The sequence below is a fragment of the Pseudocercospora fijiensis genome, assembly GCF_000340215.1.
Source record: "Pseudocercospora fijiensis CIRAD86 unplaced genomic scaffold MYCFIscaffold_4, whole genome shotgun sequence".
NCBI classification, from domain to species: Eukaryota; Fungi; Ascomycota; class Dothideomycetes; order Mycosphaerellales; family Mycosphaerellaceae; genus Pseudocercospora; species Pseudocercospora fijiensis.
In genome coordinates, this window is record NW_006921535.1 from 1545585 (window position 1) to 1566384 (window position 20800).

The 20800-nt window shown below is 47.8% G+C and overlaps 3 protein-coding genes across 3 annotated transcripts; 2 read left to right on the plus strand and 1 right to left on the minus strand.

The window, feature by feature from the left end:
• Positions 1-5697: 5697 nt before the first annotated feature.
• MYCFIDRAFT_58269 (uncharacterized protein) lies at positions 5698-11855 on the minus strand (the record flags this gene model as incomplete). The annotated part of the gene is made up of 15 exons (XM_007927697.1): positions 5698-5883; positions 5935-6000; positions 6049-6069; positions 6122-6169; positions 6217-6237; positions 6290-6338; positions 6391-6411; positions 6464-6484; positions 6538-6593; positions 6712-6743; positions 6794-6845; positions 6898-6921; positions 6974-11369; positions 11443-11513; positions 11576-11855. 15 exons carry the CDS (start codon positions 11853-11855, stop codon positions 5780-5782), a joined length of 5262 nt encoding a protein of 1753 aa, XP_007925888.1. The 3' UTR covers positions 5698-5779.
• A 971-nt stretch (positions 11856-12826) lies between these two features.
• Positions 12827-14275, plus strand: MYCFIDRAFT_36175 (uncharacterized protein; the record flags this gene model as incomplete). Its single annotated transcript, XM_007927548.1, has 1 exon — positions 12827-14275. The coding sequence occupies one exon, from the start codon at positions 12827-12829 to the stop codon at positions 14273-14275; it is 1449 nt and encodes a 482-aa protein (XP_007925739.1).
• An 848-nt stretch (positions 14276-15123) lies between these two features.
• On the plus strand, positions 15124-17625 carry MYCFIDRAFT_80440 (uncharacterized protein; the record flags this gene model as incomplete). Its single annotated transcript, XM_007927793.1, has 6 exons — positions 15124-15781; positions 15834-16017; positions 16222-16693; positions 16761-17168; positions 17212-17214; positions 17614-17625. The coding sequence occupies 6 exons, from the start codon at positions 15124-15126 to the stop codon at positions 17623-17625; spliced, it is 1737 nt and encodes a 578-aa protein (XP_007925984.1).
• Between the last annotated feature and the right edge of the window lie 3175 nt (positions 17626-20800).

The window sequence follows — 20800 nt, forward strand, 5'->3', positions numbered from 1 at the left end:
TATTATCGATACGACTAGACTTATACCGGCGGAACTTATAATTAGGAGGGACGCCGTTCTTCCTATTAAATTGTCCTACCGCATGTACGGCGTTTACGATTAGGGGTCTGTTCGTACTAGGGCAGATCTTCTTGCCCTACGGGCTAAGGCTCTTAAGGATATAACTACGACTTCTTAGGAGGGTCTTACTCGATAACGTCGCCTTCGGGAGGAAGCTAAGCAGTATTTTAATAACTATAATACTGTTGATTAGGAACCTCTAAAGGTTAGCGATATAGTCCTTCTATACCGGTCCGAACTAGAGTATAGTTACTCCTATAAGCTAGCCTTTAAGTAGAAGGGTCCTTATAGAGTAAAGGAGGTCCTTTACTCGGGTTCCGTATACCTCCTTTAGGAGCTAGATAGTGCTACTTTAAAGTACTCTTACCTTCGGGCTAATCTAAAGAAGATCGTTAAGTTACGCGAACCTGCCCGCCCTCCGCCGACCGAGGAGGAAGTTAGTGCCTCTATAGACCCTCTGCCGTCCTTAGATGCCTATCGGGAGGAGGATCCTACCGCTATTATAGATCCTGTTCTGCCTAAGAACTATGCCTATCCCTAGATTCGCCTTAGTAAGCTATTAGGAATAACTTAAGAACAAAGGGAGGGTTATATAAGGATTAACTATATATAGAGCGTTTCCGATATTAATTCCGATTCTAATAGTAAACTAGACTTCTAGCTATCTAACTCTAACTCCGAGGAACCTAACTAGTCTAGCGATAAAGACCGCCTAGAATTATAGCTAGACGACCCTAAGACTAAATAATTGCTTGCTCTTCCTTGCCTCTACCTACCTCTACTACGTTGCTTCCTTACTCTTATCGATCGTTCTCCGCGCTATTAATACAGTGCCGCCCTATACCTTTAGTCCTTACCTATTGTCTGTTCCTACTAATGTTTACGCTCTCGTTTATTGCTTTTAGTTTATCCTATTATTGTCTTTTACTTTTGCCTTTACCTTCGATTGATATTGCTATAACTTTATTCCTTCGCTCTTGTTTCCTTAGATAGAACTATACGAGGCGCGTTTTCCTAATAATACCCCGGGGGTAGTATTAGGAAGATAGCCGAACCTAGCCCCTCTACCCTTCTAGGACTACTTCCCTCTAGATTCCTAGACTCTAGCAACCTTCCTTAAGTAATAACGACAATAAGATACTCTGCTAGAGGATGTTCCTGCCCTAATTAGTACTAGCTACGCGGGACACTAAGAAAGGGAGGATCCCTCTCCCTTCCTAGCTCTTAGATAGACGTAGCAACCTAGGCCTATAGCCTCTAAGAATAGGGACCTTAGGCCGCTAAGCTTAGTGTCTAGAAGAAAGAAGAACGTACGGGCTACGTTCACATACCTGCTACTATAAAAGGTAATGCTATATCTATAACGATAGTGCTAGGGGCTAATATAAGCTACGCTAGGCCTAGGCGATTTGCTCTTAGTTACCGAGCATCTCTAGAGAAAAGCTAATACTACCCTAGGGGTATTATTAGTCCCGCTAGCCTTACTACTATAGATTACTACTAGGTACTCGAACTAACTAGTTACATTTCGAGTACGCGGGAATCTACGAAAGCTAGAGGTTAACAAAAGCGCGTAGTCGCTACTAGCAATTAGCTAGATCGATTGTTAAACTTTAGCCGCCCTACTAATAAAGGAGTCTCGTATATAGCTTTACTTTTTAGGGTCTATATATAATCGTTATCCGTTTGCTTTACCGGAATATACGGACTACGCTACCTTCGCACCCTATTTAAGGCGAGCTTTCTAAGCTCTTTCTTCTACTCGAATACTAACTAACTTACTACCGCCTACCCCCTCCCCCTCCTTCTATCTAAACCCTTTAATTATTATTAACAAGCTACGAACGTTTTTATAAAACTCGTTACTAACTCCTTTCTGCTCCGGTCGACTAAGATGTCTTCCGGCGCCCTAAATCCGCTAGGCGCTAGTAGCAGTAGCAACCTACTAGCCCTAAACCTAGGCGTACTAGTCCCGATCGAAGCCCTATCCGACAGCGCCTTAGCTGCTGTAACTAGCCTCGAGCACTGCTTCTAGATCGTTACCGCCCTTAAAGACCCTTAAGAGAAGATCTAGAACGCTCGTACCCTACTACGCGTTATTAATAGGAACATTAAGAAGGCTACTATCTTAGTTACGTACGGTATAAACAACTTGCGTTAGTCTATCGGTAAGCGTGTCTTTAAGCGCGAGGTTCTTAACGATATAGATATCGAATAAGCCTTTCCTATCGTCTATAGCCTCGAGACGGCCGGCACCTAGATTCGCTTACGCTTTAAGACCCTCGACTAGGCCTTCGAATATTAGGGAGGACTAAGCAGTCTTCCTAAGAGCCTTATTAATTTCGCCTACGGTAGATAAGAGCGTACTAAGTAGGTCTCTTCGTTCGTTAACAAGTACAAGGTCCGTTGTTAAGGCGCCGAGCACCTTTCCCGTACTATAATCTATCGTATATCTACCGCTAGTAAGAAGGTAGGCAAGCAGTTACTTAACTTGTCCTTTACGCTTAACGACTTTACGACATCCTATTAGAAGAAGCACTACGATGCGATTATCTAGGTCGATCTTAACGTATAGACAACTAAGGATCTACTAAAAGAGAAGGGCTATCGTATTAATAGTATAGGTTTTATTGTCGAAGGTTAAGAGGCTCCTATCGTTAATGTCCTTAAACGTAAGGCTCTTCGCCTAGAAACAGAGGCCGATACGGCTACTAGTCTCGCGCTCGCTACGGAGATATAGGCTTAAGACCGTCGCTCGACCCGCAACCGTAAGGTCCCTTAGGAAGTTAAGGACGAGCGCGCTAAGGCCGAAGCAGCGCGCAAGAAGGCATTATATACTCGCTAGGCCCTCCGTAAGGCTACTAAGAAGTATAGCGCCCCTTCTAGTACTAACTATAGTACTAACTATAGTAACTCGGATGTTAATATACTAGATATACTACTAGAAGATGTCTCCTCCGAAGGCTCCTTTAGCGAGCGTAGAGATAGAGGGCTCTCGCCGATCCTATTAACTAAGAATATCTATAGTTCTTGTAAGGGCGACTCTATTACGTACCTTATTACTAAGATCGATATAGTTCCTAAAGCCGTAATAGGCGAAGCTCCTACTGCCCTCTCTATCTATTAATAGCTCGACGACCTTAGTAAGCTAGAAGAAGAGCTGTTCTCTATATATGCTAACTATATTAAGAAGGCCGCTAAGGTCTATAGTCTCTATACTAGTGCTAAGGCGAGTGTCCTCGTCGGTCGCCTATTAAAGATTAGTCGCAAGGTTCCTAATTAAGACGCCTTCGCTGCCCTTAAAGCTAATTAGGCCTATACTAACTAGTTTCCTAGACGCCCTATTGCCGCCCCGATATCTCTAGGACTCTACGCGTTCAACCCTACTAGTACTATTACTCGCGCCCTTACGCTAATAGATCGCTAGAGCAAGTTCGTTACCGGCATCCTTAGCTAAGGCACTTCCTTCGACCGCTTTCGCTAGACTAGTAATACTATCTTCCCTTAAGTCTTTAGCTAGTTGCAAGAGCCTCGTAGAGCATATCTTCCTTTCCTTATCGACCTAATATAGGAGGAGTTTGAAATATACCTTTAGTATATACGTACGATGCCTAAGTCTAAGTAGGAAGGCCGCAATACCCTTTAAACTTATAGTGTAAGCAACTAAATCGTCCGCTAGCACCCTACCCTATAGCTCTTAGCTATCGCCCTTCGACCTAATTACGTATACGAGCTTATCTCCGTCCCTAAGCCTACTAAGTTCTTTAAGGTTAGCGGTACTTACGAGAACTGTCCTTCTAAGGAGTCTGCTCGTCTCGGACAAGATATAGTTAAGCTCGTAGCTAGCGAGAGTGCTAGTTACCTACGCATTAAGGTCTGCCTTATATCTAAGGATAAGACTAGCTGCTCTACTATTGTCGAAGGCATATATTAGCCCGAGGTCTTTGCGAACTAGGTTAAGAAGCTTAAGGCTCGTAGCCTAGTCCTACTAACTAAGATCAGTAAGCTTACTAACAAGCACCTTACCGACGACGACCTCGACTATATGTTCGATAGTTAGCCTAATAGTAAGGGGCGTAAAGCGGAGTAGATCCTCAACCCTCTAAAGGAGTGCGAGGTCTCTATTTAGATACTATACCTACTATATAGTAATCTAAAGACTAAGAGCAACCGTATATTAATTAACCTAGGCTACTCTCGCGTTATTAACGGCACTAAGGTTAAGGGCTATAAGAACTTAATAGTCTCTTAGGTTGCTAAAGCGCACTGCAATCTAACCGCCCTCCTAGCCTCTAACTCCTTCGTACTATTCGCTTTCTCTGCGGCTATCTTAGTCGAAGGCCTCGGCTATATCTCCGACGCTCTAGTTAGTAGGATTCCTTAGTTAAGTTACGTTATTTAGAACGAAGTTAAACAGATCCTCTAGCTTAATAACGAGGGACTAAAGGAATATCTATATAATTAGGAGAAAGCTACGACGGAAAAGGCTATTAACCTCCTCGTTAATTAAGCTTTCTACGAGGGATAGTACTTCGGTACTAATAGCTTTAACGCGTACAGAGGAGATTTCGAGAGCCGACTAGCAGATAAGGTTATTGCTAGTAAGGATTACGGCGCGTTAAAGCAACAGTAAGTCTGTATAGTGTTGCTTAGGAAGTTGTTTTTATATAATTATAGTATCTAGGATTAATGCTACCCTAGGGGTATTATTACGGAGTTCTAAGAATAGCCTTAGCTAAGAACGCTAAGGATGCATATATGTTTGTTTTAAGCGCGCAATATAAAGCGTGTCTAGTTAGATACGAAGAAAGGGAGGGATATTAGCTAGTAACCGGCCCTATACCTATAGGCCAGTTTTAAGCCTATATAAGAGGCCTCCTTCTACATTGTAGATAGAGCATTAACCTCGTATAGCACATTGTTTATATTACACTTCTATAATGCCTATGTTATAGGGCTCTAGTTATTAGCCTAAGCGACAGTCTCGTTATCCTATCTTGCTAAACATAGCTGCCTATATTGCTATAGGTTATGTTACCCTCGGTAGCCTATACTATTGCTACAAGTAGTAGTAGTAGTATTAGTTTCCGTCCTTTACTATCCTTCGAACGATTAAGAGGCTTCTCTTCCTATATATTAGAGACGAATAGCTATACCTAATCGTATTTAGCGGCCTTTATAAAGGCGCCTTCGGTCGATAGACTAAATAGCGAATAGCGCAGTTAGTAAGTTATAGAAATAGGGATAAGATAGGCTATATTAAAGAGCTAGAGTTAATAAGTATTGTAGTAACAATAGATACACGCAGTAACGCCTATAACACCTCCTATTATATAGAAAATGGGCCCTATACTATTAGGTTTCGACGACATAAGGTCATAGACCCTTGCGTCTGCGGAATGCCTGTTTTGGCTAGCAATATCGACACTTCTTGGATACGGTTATCTACGAAGGAATGCCTCGGAAATTAAATGTGGCGCTGATCGGCCTGCAGCTAAAATACTCTGACATCCAAGTATAATTATTCAAAGAAGCAGAAAGCCTCGGAGTGGAGACGCGAGGTGTTCGGTAACGCAGGCAAGAGGATGCGGCCTGCAGGCATAATGCACTGAAGATGAAACTTGGCTAACGAAGAATGAGAGAGATCCAAATTTGAATTCATGATGTTACATTTCTGCTGTCCGTCGCCATGAGGCGGAATCATGGGTATCTACTAATTTTACACTGGCCATCTATCCATCTTTCGGGGAAGAGGGAGAGAACTGATCATTTGGCGAGGAAGGGCTAAACTGATCAGATCCTGAGTTCTGATATGCCGGACTTCTGCGATGACTGTCAGCTTTTGCCTCTCAGATTGGGCTGGGACACGCTTACGACGGTGAGTAGACGGGCGAGCGGGCCGAAGGAGCGCCACCACCTCGCGCACTCCAAGCAGGCGAGCTGTTTCAAGTTAGCTGGATGCGCCGAGAGAAGAAGAGCGACACTTGCGATGGACTGAAAGCCGGGCTACTGCTCAGAAGTTAGCTTGATGCCTTGAAGGAGAAGAAGAAGGGAAACTTGCGTTGGGCTGTACTTGTTGCTTGCTGCTCCAGGGGAAAACGCCGGCGAGCTGGTTCAAGTTAGCTTGATGTTCGAAGAGAAGAAGACGAGACTTGCGATGGTGAGTACGAGGGACTACTGCTCAGAAGTTAGCTTGATGCCTGAAGAAGGGAGAGAGAGGAAAACTTGCGTTGGCGAATACTTGTTGCTTGCTGATCCAAAGGGACTGGCTGGACTGTCTGTAAAGCTGTTAGCTGAGGTTCTGAGAGCAAAGAAGGATGGGAAACTTGCAACTCGGCGATGTTGGGGAATCTGCAAAGCTGTTAGCTGGGGTTCTGAGAGCAAAGAAGGGTGGGAAACTTGCAACTCGGCGATGTTGGGGAATCTGCAAAGCTGTTAGCTGGGGTTCTGAGAGCAAAGAAGGGTGGGAAGACATTCATGAGGGACTTGTGGGTGAGACCTTGGAGCCAGAGCCCGGCGAGAACGACGGCGAGCTGCAAAGCGGTTAGTCGAGAGTCAAAGCTGGTCGAGGAAGAAAGTCGTACGAGGGACTGTAGCTGGGCGACCTGCAAAGAATCAGCATGAGAAGAAGTCAAGGCAGACATGAAACTTACGTCGGTTGATACGCAGGGCTTTGGGGTGAGCTGCAAAGCGGTTAGCAGTAGAAGAAGGCAAAGGCAGAAGTGAAGCTTACTATGCAGGGCTTGTCATCGCGTAGGCAGGGGAGGTCAAGGCGCCACCAGGACCTAGAGCGTATGATCAGTAAGAATCTTCCACAGCGTGAACGATGATACTCACTGGTCGGGCTATATCCCCCGGGACCTAGAGCGTATGATCAGCAAGTTTCCTTCATCCTGTGAACAATGATACTTACTGGTGGGACTATAGCCTCCAGCGTAACCGGGCGACGAGGGCGAGAAGCCACCCGAGAATGGACTCTGAGGCGCATATCCGGGAGAAATTCCTCCACGGTACGGGCTCACGCCGCCATCGTAACCTCCACCGTAAGCAGTAAGACCACCGCCTTCATCTTGGCCAGGGTTGATGATTGGCGAGAAGCTGGCTCCATAGTCTGGACCAGCAATTCCGCCGCTCTCGGACATTGGTGAGCCCATATCGTATGGAGTCATAGATCCGTCTGACATTGGTGACATTGCCCCGCCGGCAGCACCGACTTGCATTGGACGTTGAGTGGCGGTGACTGTTGATAGCATGTTGCTGTCGAGAAGCATGTCGAACTCACCAGTGCCGCTGGGCGCCAGTTGACCGAGAATTATATTCTCGGAAACACCACGGCAGTCATCCAGTTCGCCTGAAGATGCAGCATCGAACAAGATTTCGACGGTCTCTTCGAAAGAACAGCGCATCAATGCACCAGTGTCCGAGCGGTTGATACCGTGACGAGTAACAGCCATCAACTCTCCTCTCGCGCACATGACGTCGCAAAGAATTGCCATGTGGCGATGGTTGACGTAAGAACCGTCGTTAGTCAACACGTCCTTCATCTCTGCCATCAGAGAAGCACGGACAGCTTCAATGCCGAACACTTTCATAGTCGACTGGAAGTGGTTGCAGGTCGTGCGAGCGGAGTCAACGCCGTCAACTGCCAAAACCTTCTGCAGATTAACACCATCGGTGTCCAAGTACCATTCCACGCTTTCCTCGCCACCCTGGGTCATCGCACCATTCGGCTTCTCGATGATCTGGTTGGCCTTGGAGACGAAGACACGGCGAACACCGTTCACACCGCGAAGGATGACATTGTCAAGCATGTGCTCGGCAAGCTGTTTCAGGGTGTCATCCTCCGATGACTCATCACCTTCCTCGTCCTTGTCGCCCCGGTTCAACATGCGAACACGAACCACCGTTTGCTCAGCGTTGTCGTCGGAGAAGATGACAGCAATATCAGAGGTGTACACCTCCTTAATCTTCTGGGCAACCTGAGTGACTGTCAAGCCCTTGTCAAGCAGTTGTCGACGTCCCAGGACAAAGCGGAGGAGCCATCGACTCTGCGCATCGGGAGAGTCAGCGCCCTCCTCTGGGATGATGAAATAGGATTCCACCATGTCTCGATCTTCATCGATGACGGTGCTCTCGATGTCCGGATCGTAGTAGATCTCAGCGGCATCGGTAACTCCACGAAGGCTTGTGAATTCGACTTTGGAGCGAAGCAGCTTCGCAGAGTCTTGGGCAGCGCGTGCCTCGGGCAGCTGGTACACTTTCATATTCGGCGTCTTGATGTTGTCAGCCACGTTCAAGATTTCTTTCAGACGCGGTACACCCTTGGTGGTGGTCTTCGCCGTGACTCCTGCCAAATGGAATGTGTTCAGCGTCATCTGAGTGGCTGGCTCTCCGATGGATTGCGCAGCGAGCACACCAACCATCTCACCCGGGCTGACAAGAGCGCGCAAGAAGCGATTTTCGATGTCGCCAAGGATGTTGTCGAGCGCAAGCTTGCTGAGCTTGTCTTCCTTGACAAGTCGCTTGAACGCCAAACGGGAGCGGAAGAGGGCTTTGCACAGGAGCGTAGCATTCAAGTCAGCCTCCTTGGACAGCTCGTCATCTCCGCGAATGATCTTGAGGCGGTCCAGAAGAGATCGAACTTTGGGGATTACTTCCCGAGGGTCAAGGTCGCTCTTGCTGTTATCGTTGATCTTGAACTTATTCCTCGCGTTCGCGATCATACGACCAACATTCAATGGTAGGAAGCGGCGATCATCAGCATCGTCGAGATTCTGCCGAATCTTCGCACGATCGTGTTTGATGGCTTCAAATTCTTCATCAAAAAGCTGCTGGACTTCAACATCTCCTGACAGCTCGTTCGCAACCTCCAGGTAATTTGAGGTCAAGGTTTGATCCTTGCTGCTAGGGCTGATAACATCGATCTTGTACTTCTTCTCGAAAGCCTCGTTAGACGAAGTAATGATCTCAAGATTCTGTGCTTCGATGTATGTAGCATCGAGCCCATCCTCACCATACGTGAACTGTAGAATGTCGCCGAGTGAGTTGCGTACGGTACCATCATACTTGATCATGATTTCTTCGAGTGCTTTGACAAGTCGACGCTGAATGTAGCCAGTCTCAGCAGTCTTGACAGCAGTGTCAATGAGACCTTCACGACCTCCCATGGCGTGGAAGAAGAACTCTTGTGGTGTCAGTCCCCGTAGATAGGAGTTCTCCACAAACCCGCGGGATGCTGGTGAATAGTCATCCTTGGGAAAGTGCGGAAGCACGCGGTCCTTGAAGCCGAATGGAAGACGCTTGCCTTCAAGAGACTGTTGTCCGACTGCTGCAGTCATCTGGGAGACGTTCGTTGTAGAGCCCTTGGATCCGGATTTGACCATGGTACCGACGTTGTTGCAGGCATTCATGCCCTTGTAAGCCACGTCACCAGCTCCGTTTCGGGCATTGTCGAGCGCAGTTTTCGTCTTGTTCTCAAATGTCTCACGGACCGTCATACCTGGCGAAGCCTCCATGTTATCAATTTGCACCTCGCTCATGTACTCCTCGACCTGCGTCTTGTACTTGACGACTTGTTCCTCGATCTTGGCGACCAGATCGGCATCTGGGACAGTATCGCCAATGCCAACGCTAAAGCCATGATGAAGCAACCAGTAGCAGCAGATGCGCTGCGCAGCGTTGAAGAACTCGACCGTAGCGTCCGGACCCTTGTCGTTGAAGATGTAGTGTACGACACCGCCACCGGAAGCGCCGACCAGCTTCTTTGTAAAGCGGCCCCAGACAAGCTCACCATTCTGGATGAGGACGGGCTCTTCTTTCTCTAGCAAGGGAATATCGCCCTCCTCGCTCTTCCGGAAAATGTTCAGTCCAAGCGGAAGGCCAAGTGATATTATCTGCTTGCCAGTCCAGCGTGGGCTAGGCTTGAGGATAGCAGGAGTCGGAATGACACCGTCCCAACCGGGCACCCACATCAAGATGTTCATGACTTGCTCATAATCCATCATGGTATCACGTCTCGTCATCATCCAGATACCGGCCATGGTGTCTTGAACAATTCCCATGAGCGGTCCGTTCTTCTGAGGAGAAACAATATTGTGAGGAACAGCACACAGGTTGGCCACCTCGGCACGAGTTTCATGGCCCTGAGGAACGTGCATGTTCATCTCGTCGCCATCGAAATCGGCGTTGTATGGGGATGTGACCGACAGATTGAGACGGAAGGTAGAGTAAGGCATCACCTTCACCCTATGACCCATCATGGACTCTTTGTGGAGAGAAGGCTGTCGGTTGAAAATGATGTAGTCTCCGTCGACGATATGGCGTTCGACAATCCAGCCAAGTTGCAGCTGAATCTCGCCAGCTCGCTTGTGGTACCGCAAGTCGATACGAGAACCGTCTTCTCGGATGATGTGCTTGGCTCCTGGGTGCTCATTTGGACCGTTCCGCACAAGCTCTTGCAGCTTGTGGATGTTGTAGAGTGTAACTCGTTCCGGGAATGTAAGGATTCTGGCTGTAGACCGCGGACATCCGACTTGGTCGAGATCCAAGTTGGGATCACCGGTAATGACAGTACGTGCAGAGAAGTCGACACGCTTGCCCATCAGGTTGCCTCGGAGACGACCCTCCTTGGACTTCAGACGAGCGCGAATAGCCTTGAGAGGACGACCAGACTTCTGAATCGACTTGGGCATACCAGCAATATCATTGTCCATGTAGGTCGCAACATGGTACTGCAAGAGAGACGTGAATTCATCGGTAATGTGCTGCGGTGAGCCTTCCTGCTCGGCGCGTCGCACATTCGAATTGGCGCGAATGATATCAGACAGCTTGTATGTCAAGTCGTCTTCCGATCGCATGCCTTGGCTGGTTCCGTCAACCGAGATACTAGGACGGACTGCCGGCGGTGGGACAGGAAGTACTGTCAGGACCATCCACTCCGGACGGGCATAATCGACGTTCAATCCCAGACGGAGAAGGTCGTCCTCTGAGATCAGGCCGAAAACACGGAGTACTTCTTGAGGTGTGATGATTTTCTTCTCGACACCATTGTCCTCACCATCTTCGTTCTTGCCGAGTTTCCAGGTGCCATTCAGCTTCAACTGCTCCTTTCGAATGGTTGGCTGAATATTGCCGCAACCGCCGTGCCCTGGGCGCTTCTCCTTCTTTGGGTTGGAGCCGAAATCTTCCTGCTCGTCATCGTTCTTGGCATCGAGATCGCAGGTCATCTTGGGTTTGCATAGGCGGGTGACGGCCTCGAAACGGCGCTTGGGATCTCGCAGTCCGACGGCTCTTTTGAACAGAGGGTTGCTCTAATGGGACACTGTGAGCACTGATCCAAGGGCATAGATGACAGAAAGGAAAGGTGAGAGACAATATCCTTACCTCATCTTCCAAGAGCTTACCACAATTGTGGCAAACGGATTCAAGGATCTTCTTGATCTTGGTGATGAAGCCTGGTCACGTGAGTCAATGTTTTGCGATTGGGCATGTAAAGTGAGTTTCGTCTCCAACCTACCGACATGGAAGACGGGCACAGCAAGTTCGATGTGCCCGAAATGACCAGGACACTCCTGTTGGCTTTCGCCGCAGGTAGCGCACATCTGGCTGCGATCGATGGTGCCGAGTTTGGGGTCATTCAAGCCCTTCTCACGCGGTCGGTGGCGCTGCTCGTCCATAGTCTCGGCATATTCGATATGGCACACGCTCATGCTCTTGATTTCATCGGGCGAGAAGAGACCGAATTGAATCTCCTGCACCGTCTTGAGCGGCGCTGAGGAGTGAGGGAAGGTTGCCATGATGGGCGATGGAGCGAGACTTTTCGGGTCGAGTGACGTCCGTTGCTACGTGCTCTTGACCGCTGCACTCGATGCGCAGACTCGCTTTCTGATGACCGGACACCGGACGCAGACTCGTCGTGCTGACTGCTGCCGTTGCGCTGTTCACGCGGTCTGCCACCCGCACCACTCGCACCTCCCCTATCAACGCGCGCACCTCGAAGGAGGGCTGCCTCCGCGCCTTGCGCCTCCAGAAACACTCGTGCTCGCCGCAATGATAACTAGTCGATGAATTACTGATGCGCCGACGATGGCGATGTCGCGCGATTGCGCTGGATGGAAGAATGTCGCTGCGGTTGCGCTGCGTGTTGCGCGCCCGTTCGTAGGCCGGCCGGCGACCGATACGTGACTGTTGGATATGCTGGGGCGCCCTGCGGTAGAAGTGGCAATATCGCGCGTCCAGGCGATATGCGGATGGGTTGACGGTGGTGGGTGAGTGGATGTTTCGCGGTGGAAGGTGCGAGGGTAGAGGTTGGCTTTGACGAAGGCGAAGGCGAAGGCAACAAGGCAAGGGCAACGGAGCGACAGCCGCGGCCAGTCCCGCGCTGTGCAGAGCAGGGATGCAGGCGTCGCAGTCACGAACGACTCACGAAGCTCCAGATTCGGATTTCACCAGATTTGCCGTGCGCCAATTGTTCGCGATAGACTCAAACGACCAGGTGTGGTTGTCGCAGGAGGTGGATGTTGAGTGTGCGATTGCGGTAGTCGCTGCGCAGGCCGAAAGGCTCGCAGCCGACAAAGAGAGAAAGCAGGGCACTGCACTTCCATCCGAATGCCGCGTGCTGGCGCTGGCTTCACTTCACGGTTGCGGCCTCCACGCTGACCGGAGTCACCGTCGCCGTCACGACACACTCCACTACAGCCTATGCGTCGTCTGACCGCATACCCTCACTCCTTCACTCACATGTGACTCACCACTGTAGCCTCACGCCATGAACCTGCCCCTCTCCGACCCGATTCTGCTGGCCCAGGACATTCCCGAGACTCTCACGGCGCGCCTGCGATCGTCGGGCCAGGCAGTGTGCATCCGCTTCTCCCACCGCGGCGACCTGCTCGCATCCGGCACCGCCAAAGGCACAATCGCCATCTTCGACCTCGAGACCAATGGAGTTGCGCGAAAGCTCAAAGGCCACACTGCTGGCAGGACTGTGCAGTCGTTGTCCTGGGAGAAGAGTGGCCGCTACCTGCTCAGTAGCAGCATAGATTGGAAGGTGATCCTGTGGGACTTGCAAGATGGCAGCAGAGTACGCACGGTCAACCTGGGCGCGCCAGTCTACATCGCAGAACTGCATCCCGCCAATCACAGAATGTGTGTAGCAGCTCTATACGAGTATAGGCCTGTGCTGGCAGACTTCACTCACGACACGAAGGTCAAGCAGATGGCCCTCCCCAACCTGCCCAAGCGAGCGCCTCACGAAGAGAGTGGCGAGAAGGCGGATGCTAAGCACTTCGCCACTGTCGCTGCCTTTACGCCAAGTGGAAAGTACATAATCACCGGCACCACCAAGGGATGGCTGAATGTCATCAACACCGAAACCCGCGAGACTGTTCACAGCAATCGCCTGTGCAGCAAGCCTATTCTGCTCATCCGCTTGAGTAGCTCCGGTCGAGATCTCCTCGTCAACGCTTCTGACACCATAATACGCACCATCAAGCTTCCTGACTTGTCAAATCCCAATCTGCAGCCCGACAGCATCCGCTTGGAAGTCGAACACAAATTCCAGGATGTTGTCAATCGCCTGTCATGGAACCACGTGGCCTTTAGCAGCAATGCTGACTATGTCATGGCTTCGACACTTATGAACCACGACATCTACATTTGGGAGAGAGGGCACGGATCATTGGTGAAGATTCTGGAAGGGCCGAAAGAAGAGCTGGGAGCTGTGGAGTGGCATCCTGTGCGGCCATTTGTCGCAGCCACAGGAGTTGAGAGCGGTCGCATCTACCTGTGGTCCATCAACACTCCTCAACGATGGTCTGCACTTGCGCCAGATTTCGTGGAGGTAGAAGAGAACGTGGAGTACATCGAGCTGGAAGATGAGTTTGACATTCACGATCAGTCCGAGCTACAAAAGCGACGACTCGATCAAGAAGATGAGGAGGTGGACGTGTTGACTGTGGATGAAGAGCAGCTGGAGCGAGAGGGCAGAAATGCCAAGGATGGCACAGCGAAGGCCGGAGAGGAGTTTCGTATGCCCGTTCTGCTGGACATGGACGATTCTGACAGCGAGGATGAAATAGTGGCCATCGGCGCTGGTCAGTTCAGAAGAAAGAGCACCGCCCAGGCTGACGAGATGGAATTCGTGGACGGCGAGGATCTGGTGAACGGAGAGCCCGAGAGCAATGGACATGCTGGTACGAAGCGACGACGAGGAGATTGAATGATACCCCTATTTACTCGACGATGTGGATCTTGCTGTCCACTCCCATGCATCCATTTTGTCTTTGTCTGTGTGGAATTTTGCCTACGGACAAAGAATTGAAGTCAAGGCGCAGGGCAAAAGCAAAACAATCGCCCTCGGCTTGGTAGTACTAGGTATGCTGCAGAGAGCGAAAACATCATCAAGCGAGGCCGATAAGGCCTCGCGTCGCTGTCGACGCCCACCACATCTGTCAAGCGCTTAATCGGATGACTGCGCCATTGAGCCAAGTCGGACTTCAAGTTCAAAGACAAAGGTAGAGCGTTGCAAATTTGACTCGTCAGATTGACTGGATTCAAGGAAATACAATACCATTCTGGCCTGAGTCGCAAGCCACACCTCAAGGACAAAGAGACCGGGGGGATTACAGACCAATAATACGTACTGCCCATTCTCTCTCTGCTACTATGCACGATCAATGATCGTGGAGTGCCGACCTGACGCGTTTTTGAGTGTGCCCGGGTGTATTTGAGTGGGTTCAGAGGTCACAGAGAAGATGAAAGGAGGGGATGAAGTGCTTATTTCTGTGGTGCGATGGATTTTATGCTGCTAGATGACGTGCTAAGACCTGTTGTGTAGGTCTTCGAATTGGAGTTGATCATACTGTTGATGAGATTATGCTTGGCTTTATGCCAAGACATCGTTGCTGAAAGAACAAAAAGTATTGAGGATCCGGATCCGGTCCTGAAGAGGACAAAGAACAATGATACTAGCAGCTCCGTTGCGTCCTGCAAGATTTAATGCGTCACTTGAGGTTTGAAATGTGTGGCTGGAAAGTATACTGAAGCTTTCGATACAAGTCTTCGACAATGTCGGACCCGCAATACGTCTTGGTCGAGCCTCGCGACCAAGAGCGCTACGTCAATTTCGAATTAGAAGCCAGAAGAGATCCAGAAACCGACTATGAGCCGTGGGAAGTCGAGTTCGAACCTCAAGAACGTAACAAGCTCCGCAGAAGATGGCTGAAGCATGCTCCCGAAGTCCGGTCGAAAAGTGCCGACGCATATGATTATTACTTGGACGGAAAGAAAGGCGTCGCTGATGCGGAAAATGACGTTGAAGTCGCAAGCCGATATCGTGGGGCGGCTGACGACGAGGGAGATGAAATTGGCGGTCGACCCAGGTTCGAGTATTTTGAGGAGAGACAGAAGGTCTTAGCTGGTGCGCTTGACGGTTTGCGTCTAAATATCGTGGTCCTGCGGGCCAATCGAGTCGGGAAGGTCAACGATGCTGGAGATCAGTATTGTACGATACTGATGGAGAGGAATAAGGAGAAGATTGAGAAGCTGAAGAAGGTGATGGAAGTGGATATTCCGGCTTTGCGGAAGCAGGCGAAGAAGAAATTGCAGGTTTTGGGTAAGAGGAAGAGATCAGAGGGTGACGATGAAGATATGCCGCCTGACTGGGACATCGATGGGGTGTATGAGTCGTATAAGCTTGCACGTGCAGATTTGGATCTTGACTCAGGTATTGAGGCTGCTTCTTTCCTATTTCAACGCGCAGCTGACGAGTGATCTAGGGTGGTACGGTGGCTGGCTTCTTGGGCGCGGCAGTTATGGAGAGGCTTGCCTCTGGGTCCAGCTCAACGACGACGGGAAAGTTGGGAATCGCGTCGTCGTGAAAGAGTCATTGAACTCTGGTTTTTGGACCTACGAGGATAACTGGACTGAAGGCAGCGACACGGCTCGGGGAATCCTGACAGAGTAAGTTATATCAAGACAACCATTCGCGCAGGAACTGACCTTTAGCAGAGCGGACTGTCAATTACGTCTGCGAGACAAGCCCGGCTCTAGTAGCATCTGCAAGATGTTCTGCTGGAATATGTGGCGGGAGGAACAGAAATCGCGATTTTTCTTGGAATTCTGCCCGCATGGAGACCTCTACGAGGTTCTGAACTCGAATGGCAGCCCATACAGCACAAATATGGGTCAAGCCGCAAGAGCAATGAACTGGGTCGACGATATGTCCAGTCAGTGTATTATGCTGCCGGAAGCCTTTTGCTGGCATGCGCTTGAAACCTTTGCATTGGCCGGATTACTGATGCAGCGTGGCAAGCTTAGCCGGCGAAAAGGAAACATGCCGTGGGAAGAAATCATCCATAGGGACATCAAACCAGAGAATGTTTTCATCGGGGTGCCCTCTACTTCGCGATATCCCGGCTACCCTGAGTTGAAGCTTGGAGACTTTGGCTTAGCATTCGTGAAGCGCGAATGGGACAAAAGGAGACCAAGACAAATTCCAGTGGCGGGCACACCCCATCATCAAGCTCCAGAGCAGCTGTTATTGCTTAGTAAATATGGAGGATTGCTGGGGTTGTGGCCGCACACTAAGCCAATGACAGCGAAGACCAATGTGTGGGCATTTGGCATAGTCCTATGGGTAAGACTATTGGGTTCAAGACATGCACCATATCTGAGACACCTGCTAACCTCGTACGCTTCGGCAGGGAATGATCCAAGGCAAAGCCGCTCCAGCAGATGGGGAGCACGACTTTCAGCAGGAGCATCTCAAAGAGCCAGCGCAATTTGATGCCACTGCACAGAGCTTTTACAGCAAAGAACTGCTCAATCTCGTGAGAGCATGCACCCGGTACAACGACGAGGACAGGCCATCATTCGATGCGATTATGAAGAAGGTCTTGGAGCACACAACTCGAGGACCAAACGAGCGGGCTAGAGGATTGCGAGATCTGAAGCCCGGTCAACTCGGATTTGATGCGCAGTACGGTCAGAATGGTCAGAATGAGTTTGTGCTTTTGAACGGGGACGATTATCGGACAGGATGTTCTCTGGAAGAATTACCGCCGCTGGATAGTGGTCTGATGCCGCAAGCAATGCCAGCGGACATGAAGGAGGTCAGGCGCGGATCGAGAAGGGAGTGATCGAGGCGGAGCGGATCTACCTCCATTCAGGCTTGTGGGACGAAGAATTACGTAACATCGACTTTCATTAAGCTTTGATTGGACTTTTACGACATTTCAACAGCACGACACTAATTCTTCGCCTACAAGCCTAAGAACAAACCGGGCTAAAACTTTCATTAAGCTTTGATTGGACTTTTACGACATTTCAACAGCACGACACTAATTCTTCGCCTACAAGCCTAAGAACAAACCGGGCTAAAACAGCCTATAGAATACAGCTATTTGCCCTCGGAGGCTGTAATATAACTATCTCTATAGAACTATAACGATCTAAGTAGCTAAGGTCCGTCGCAATATATCTAACTAAGCCCTTAAAGTCTAAGATAGTATACGACAAGGCGTTATTGTCGCGTTCTAACTACTACGACTAAATCTTAGATTACGATAAAAGTCTTAGTATTTTCCCTCTTACCTTACTATATAGATACCTAGTATTCTACGGTTATCTAGATATCTAGAGGTCCGAGAGATAGGCCTTTAAAAGGGGCTTAGAGTCGTATATATATATAGACTCGTATTATTATAGTCTCTTTATTAGGACTAAAGAGGTTATACGTAATTAGTATATAACTAGGCTCGAGTAAAGCTAGGGTCTTAATACCTTAGGTAGGGCTTAGCGCTTAGTAATAGGCTAACTCTCCTACCTTCCTCCCTCTCCTTCTAAATCCTTATCGAATACTACCTATACCTACTACTACCCTATCTACCTACTAATATAACCCTTCTTATATAGTATTCGATCTACCCTTTAAGGGTAGTAGCTAGATAGTCCTTATTTTAAGCTTTTAGCGGTATAGCTACGAAAACTATCGATCTAACTATATTACGCCTAAAGAACGTTACGAAAACTTTTTTTCCGATCGCGACGATCCTATCGATAGGATCGCTTAGGATCGCTTAGGATCCTTAGGATCCTTAGGATCCTCGGGATCGTACGTTAAAGATCTTATCGGATAGGATCGCTCGGGATCGCGGGGCCGCGATCCTATCGATAGGATCCTTACGATCGCAAATTTCGGGACGGGCTATCCCGAAATTCGAGGCCGAGGAACGTAAAGGACGTAGGACAAGTTAGAGCCCGACTACTACTACTACTACTAGTACTACGAGGTATTTAGGGGTATTACGTACTAATATAGGTTAAATTTAGCGGTTTCGTAGGTTTTTTTTATAAATAAATTTTTTTCGTTAAGGTTTCGTCAAATGTAGCCGATATTTCGTTAAGGTTTCTTTCAAAAGCCGACGCTTAATAAGCAGAACTTTGAAAAAAAGTATACTCGAAACACTCGAGATTCTTTTCTAGATTCTAAGATAACTACTAGGTATTAAGACTTGAAAATTTATAATACTCTTATTAGTAGGTAGAACTTTAAGTTCTATTTTTTAAATTTCTAAAAATAGTAAAGTATAACTTAGAAAAGCTAAAATACTATATTGCTTATTTCTGTTCCCTAGCTTTAGTTTCGTAGAAAATCTATAAATTTTATATTTTTTTAAAATAATATACTAAAAATAGAGTATCTTTTTACTATATTACTAAGCTATAAACCTACTAGAAAAAAGATAAATTAGAAGCAAAATGTCTAGAAAAGCGATTTTCTTTCCTTTATATCTTTTTATCTAGAAGGTTTACGGCTTAGTAATATATAACAAAAATGTTCTATTTTTAGTATAGTATTAGGCAAAAGTCTAACTTTTATAAGTTACCTATTTATCGTTCTAGGATAGCTTAGGATCGCTCGGGATCGCTCGGGATCGCTCGGGATCGTCGCGATCGCTCGCGATCGCTAGGATCGATAGGATCGTCGCGATCGGAAAAGAAGTTTTCGTAACGAACGGGACCTATACGTACTATTCTATTAAAAACAACTATACTAATTATTAAGCAAGGCCTTCTATATAGCCTATTATACTAAGTTAATTGTACTAAGCCGATACCTACTAATTCCGCTATATCCGTATCTTAGAGGCCTATAATATATTATTAGTATTACCCCTTATAATAGCCGGCTTATTACGAAGTAACAACAACCGCGGCGCCGCTAGTAGCGCTAGTAACGATAATACTAGTAGTATAGAGCCTATTAATAAAGAACCTATAATTCTAGGTAATAACCTAGAATTGCCTATTAACGACATTCTTAATAATATTATTAACCGTCGATATAGCTAACTAGCCTTTAGCCCTTAACTAGTAGGGAGACTTTAAGAAGCTACTTAAAACAGGCTTACTACCTTACGTTAAGAATAATAGCTAAAGGATAATCTCCTCGAGATTCGCCGCCTATAGGAAGCCCTAAAAACTAATACTAAGCCGATAGTAGGGCCTTCCTTACTATCCGTCCTAGTTTAGAAGAAGGATACTAAGCTTAAGGATTGTACTGTATTTAACGGCTCTAGTCGTAAGCAGTATAATAATTATATACGAGATTGCGAGCTAAACTAGCGAAATGTACTAAGAGCTCTTCTAGACGACTATTTACTAGTCGTCTATGCTATATAATATATTAATAGAGACCTAAAACGTAACTAGGATAACTATTTTAACTCCCTTAATAACTAGACCGCTGTTTAGTAGCAAACCTACAAAACTATTATACTAGACACCCTTAGAAACCCGATACTAAGGCAATAATACGCTTAGGACTAGTACCTTCGAGCTAAACAAAAGACTAATCAATCGGCCCGCTTATTTAAGGCCTATTTAAAGACCCTCGAAGACGACCTTCTAGCTAAGACTAATTCTATATAGATCTCGGAAATACGCCCTAAATTAAGATAGGAATTAGTCCTTAAATTAGACCGCCGCCGTGTATTTAAATAGGCTAATTGTTACGAGATAGTATAGATTAGATAGAAGACGAGTTGTCGTACGGTTCTATCTAGAGGTAGAAGGAAGCGTACGAGGAAGTATCCTCGCTAAGCTTTTAGCTACCTTAGGCATTAACCCGAGTAGAGCAGCCACTCCGTAATAGTACTCCCCTCCTATTAAAAGGAGCTCCTGCGACGTCTTAATAACGTGCAATAGGCCGTTGTTTAATTATTTATAACAATATTCGTACCTATACCTATATCTATGCTTCCTATAAGTCTTAGCTTCCTAGCGGGCGATACGAGTACCTCTTACCTTCCGCGTACGCGCTTAGCTCACTTATAACGTTAAGCTCTAGTTGTAGCATATGCAGCGCTATACTAACGTTAGGTCCTGTCTTAACTACTCGGTAGCGAGTCTTCTTAGGGTCGGAGATTAGTAGGGACTAATAGTTTACGGTAGAGAAGTATAGCCCTTTTGTATTACTAACAGTCTATACTACTTAGCGGGCAGCGGCAGATCCTTAGTAGCAGCAGGTTTCAGTCTGCGAGGATATCGCTAGTAGTATTCGGCTACTAGCTCTTCTATACCTAGTAGGAAGTTATCCTATCGTTGCTTAGTCTTAGACCTATCTTTCTACCGAGCCTTGTACTAGATCTCGCCGTCCTTAGCCTTACGCGAACTATAGATATTCTCTAGTTCCTATTCCTCTTCGGGCTCTTTACCTTCTCGTAATATTAGAACCGGAGGC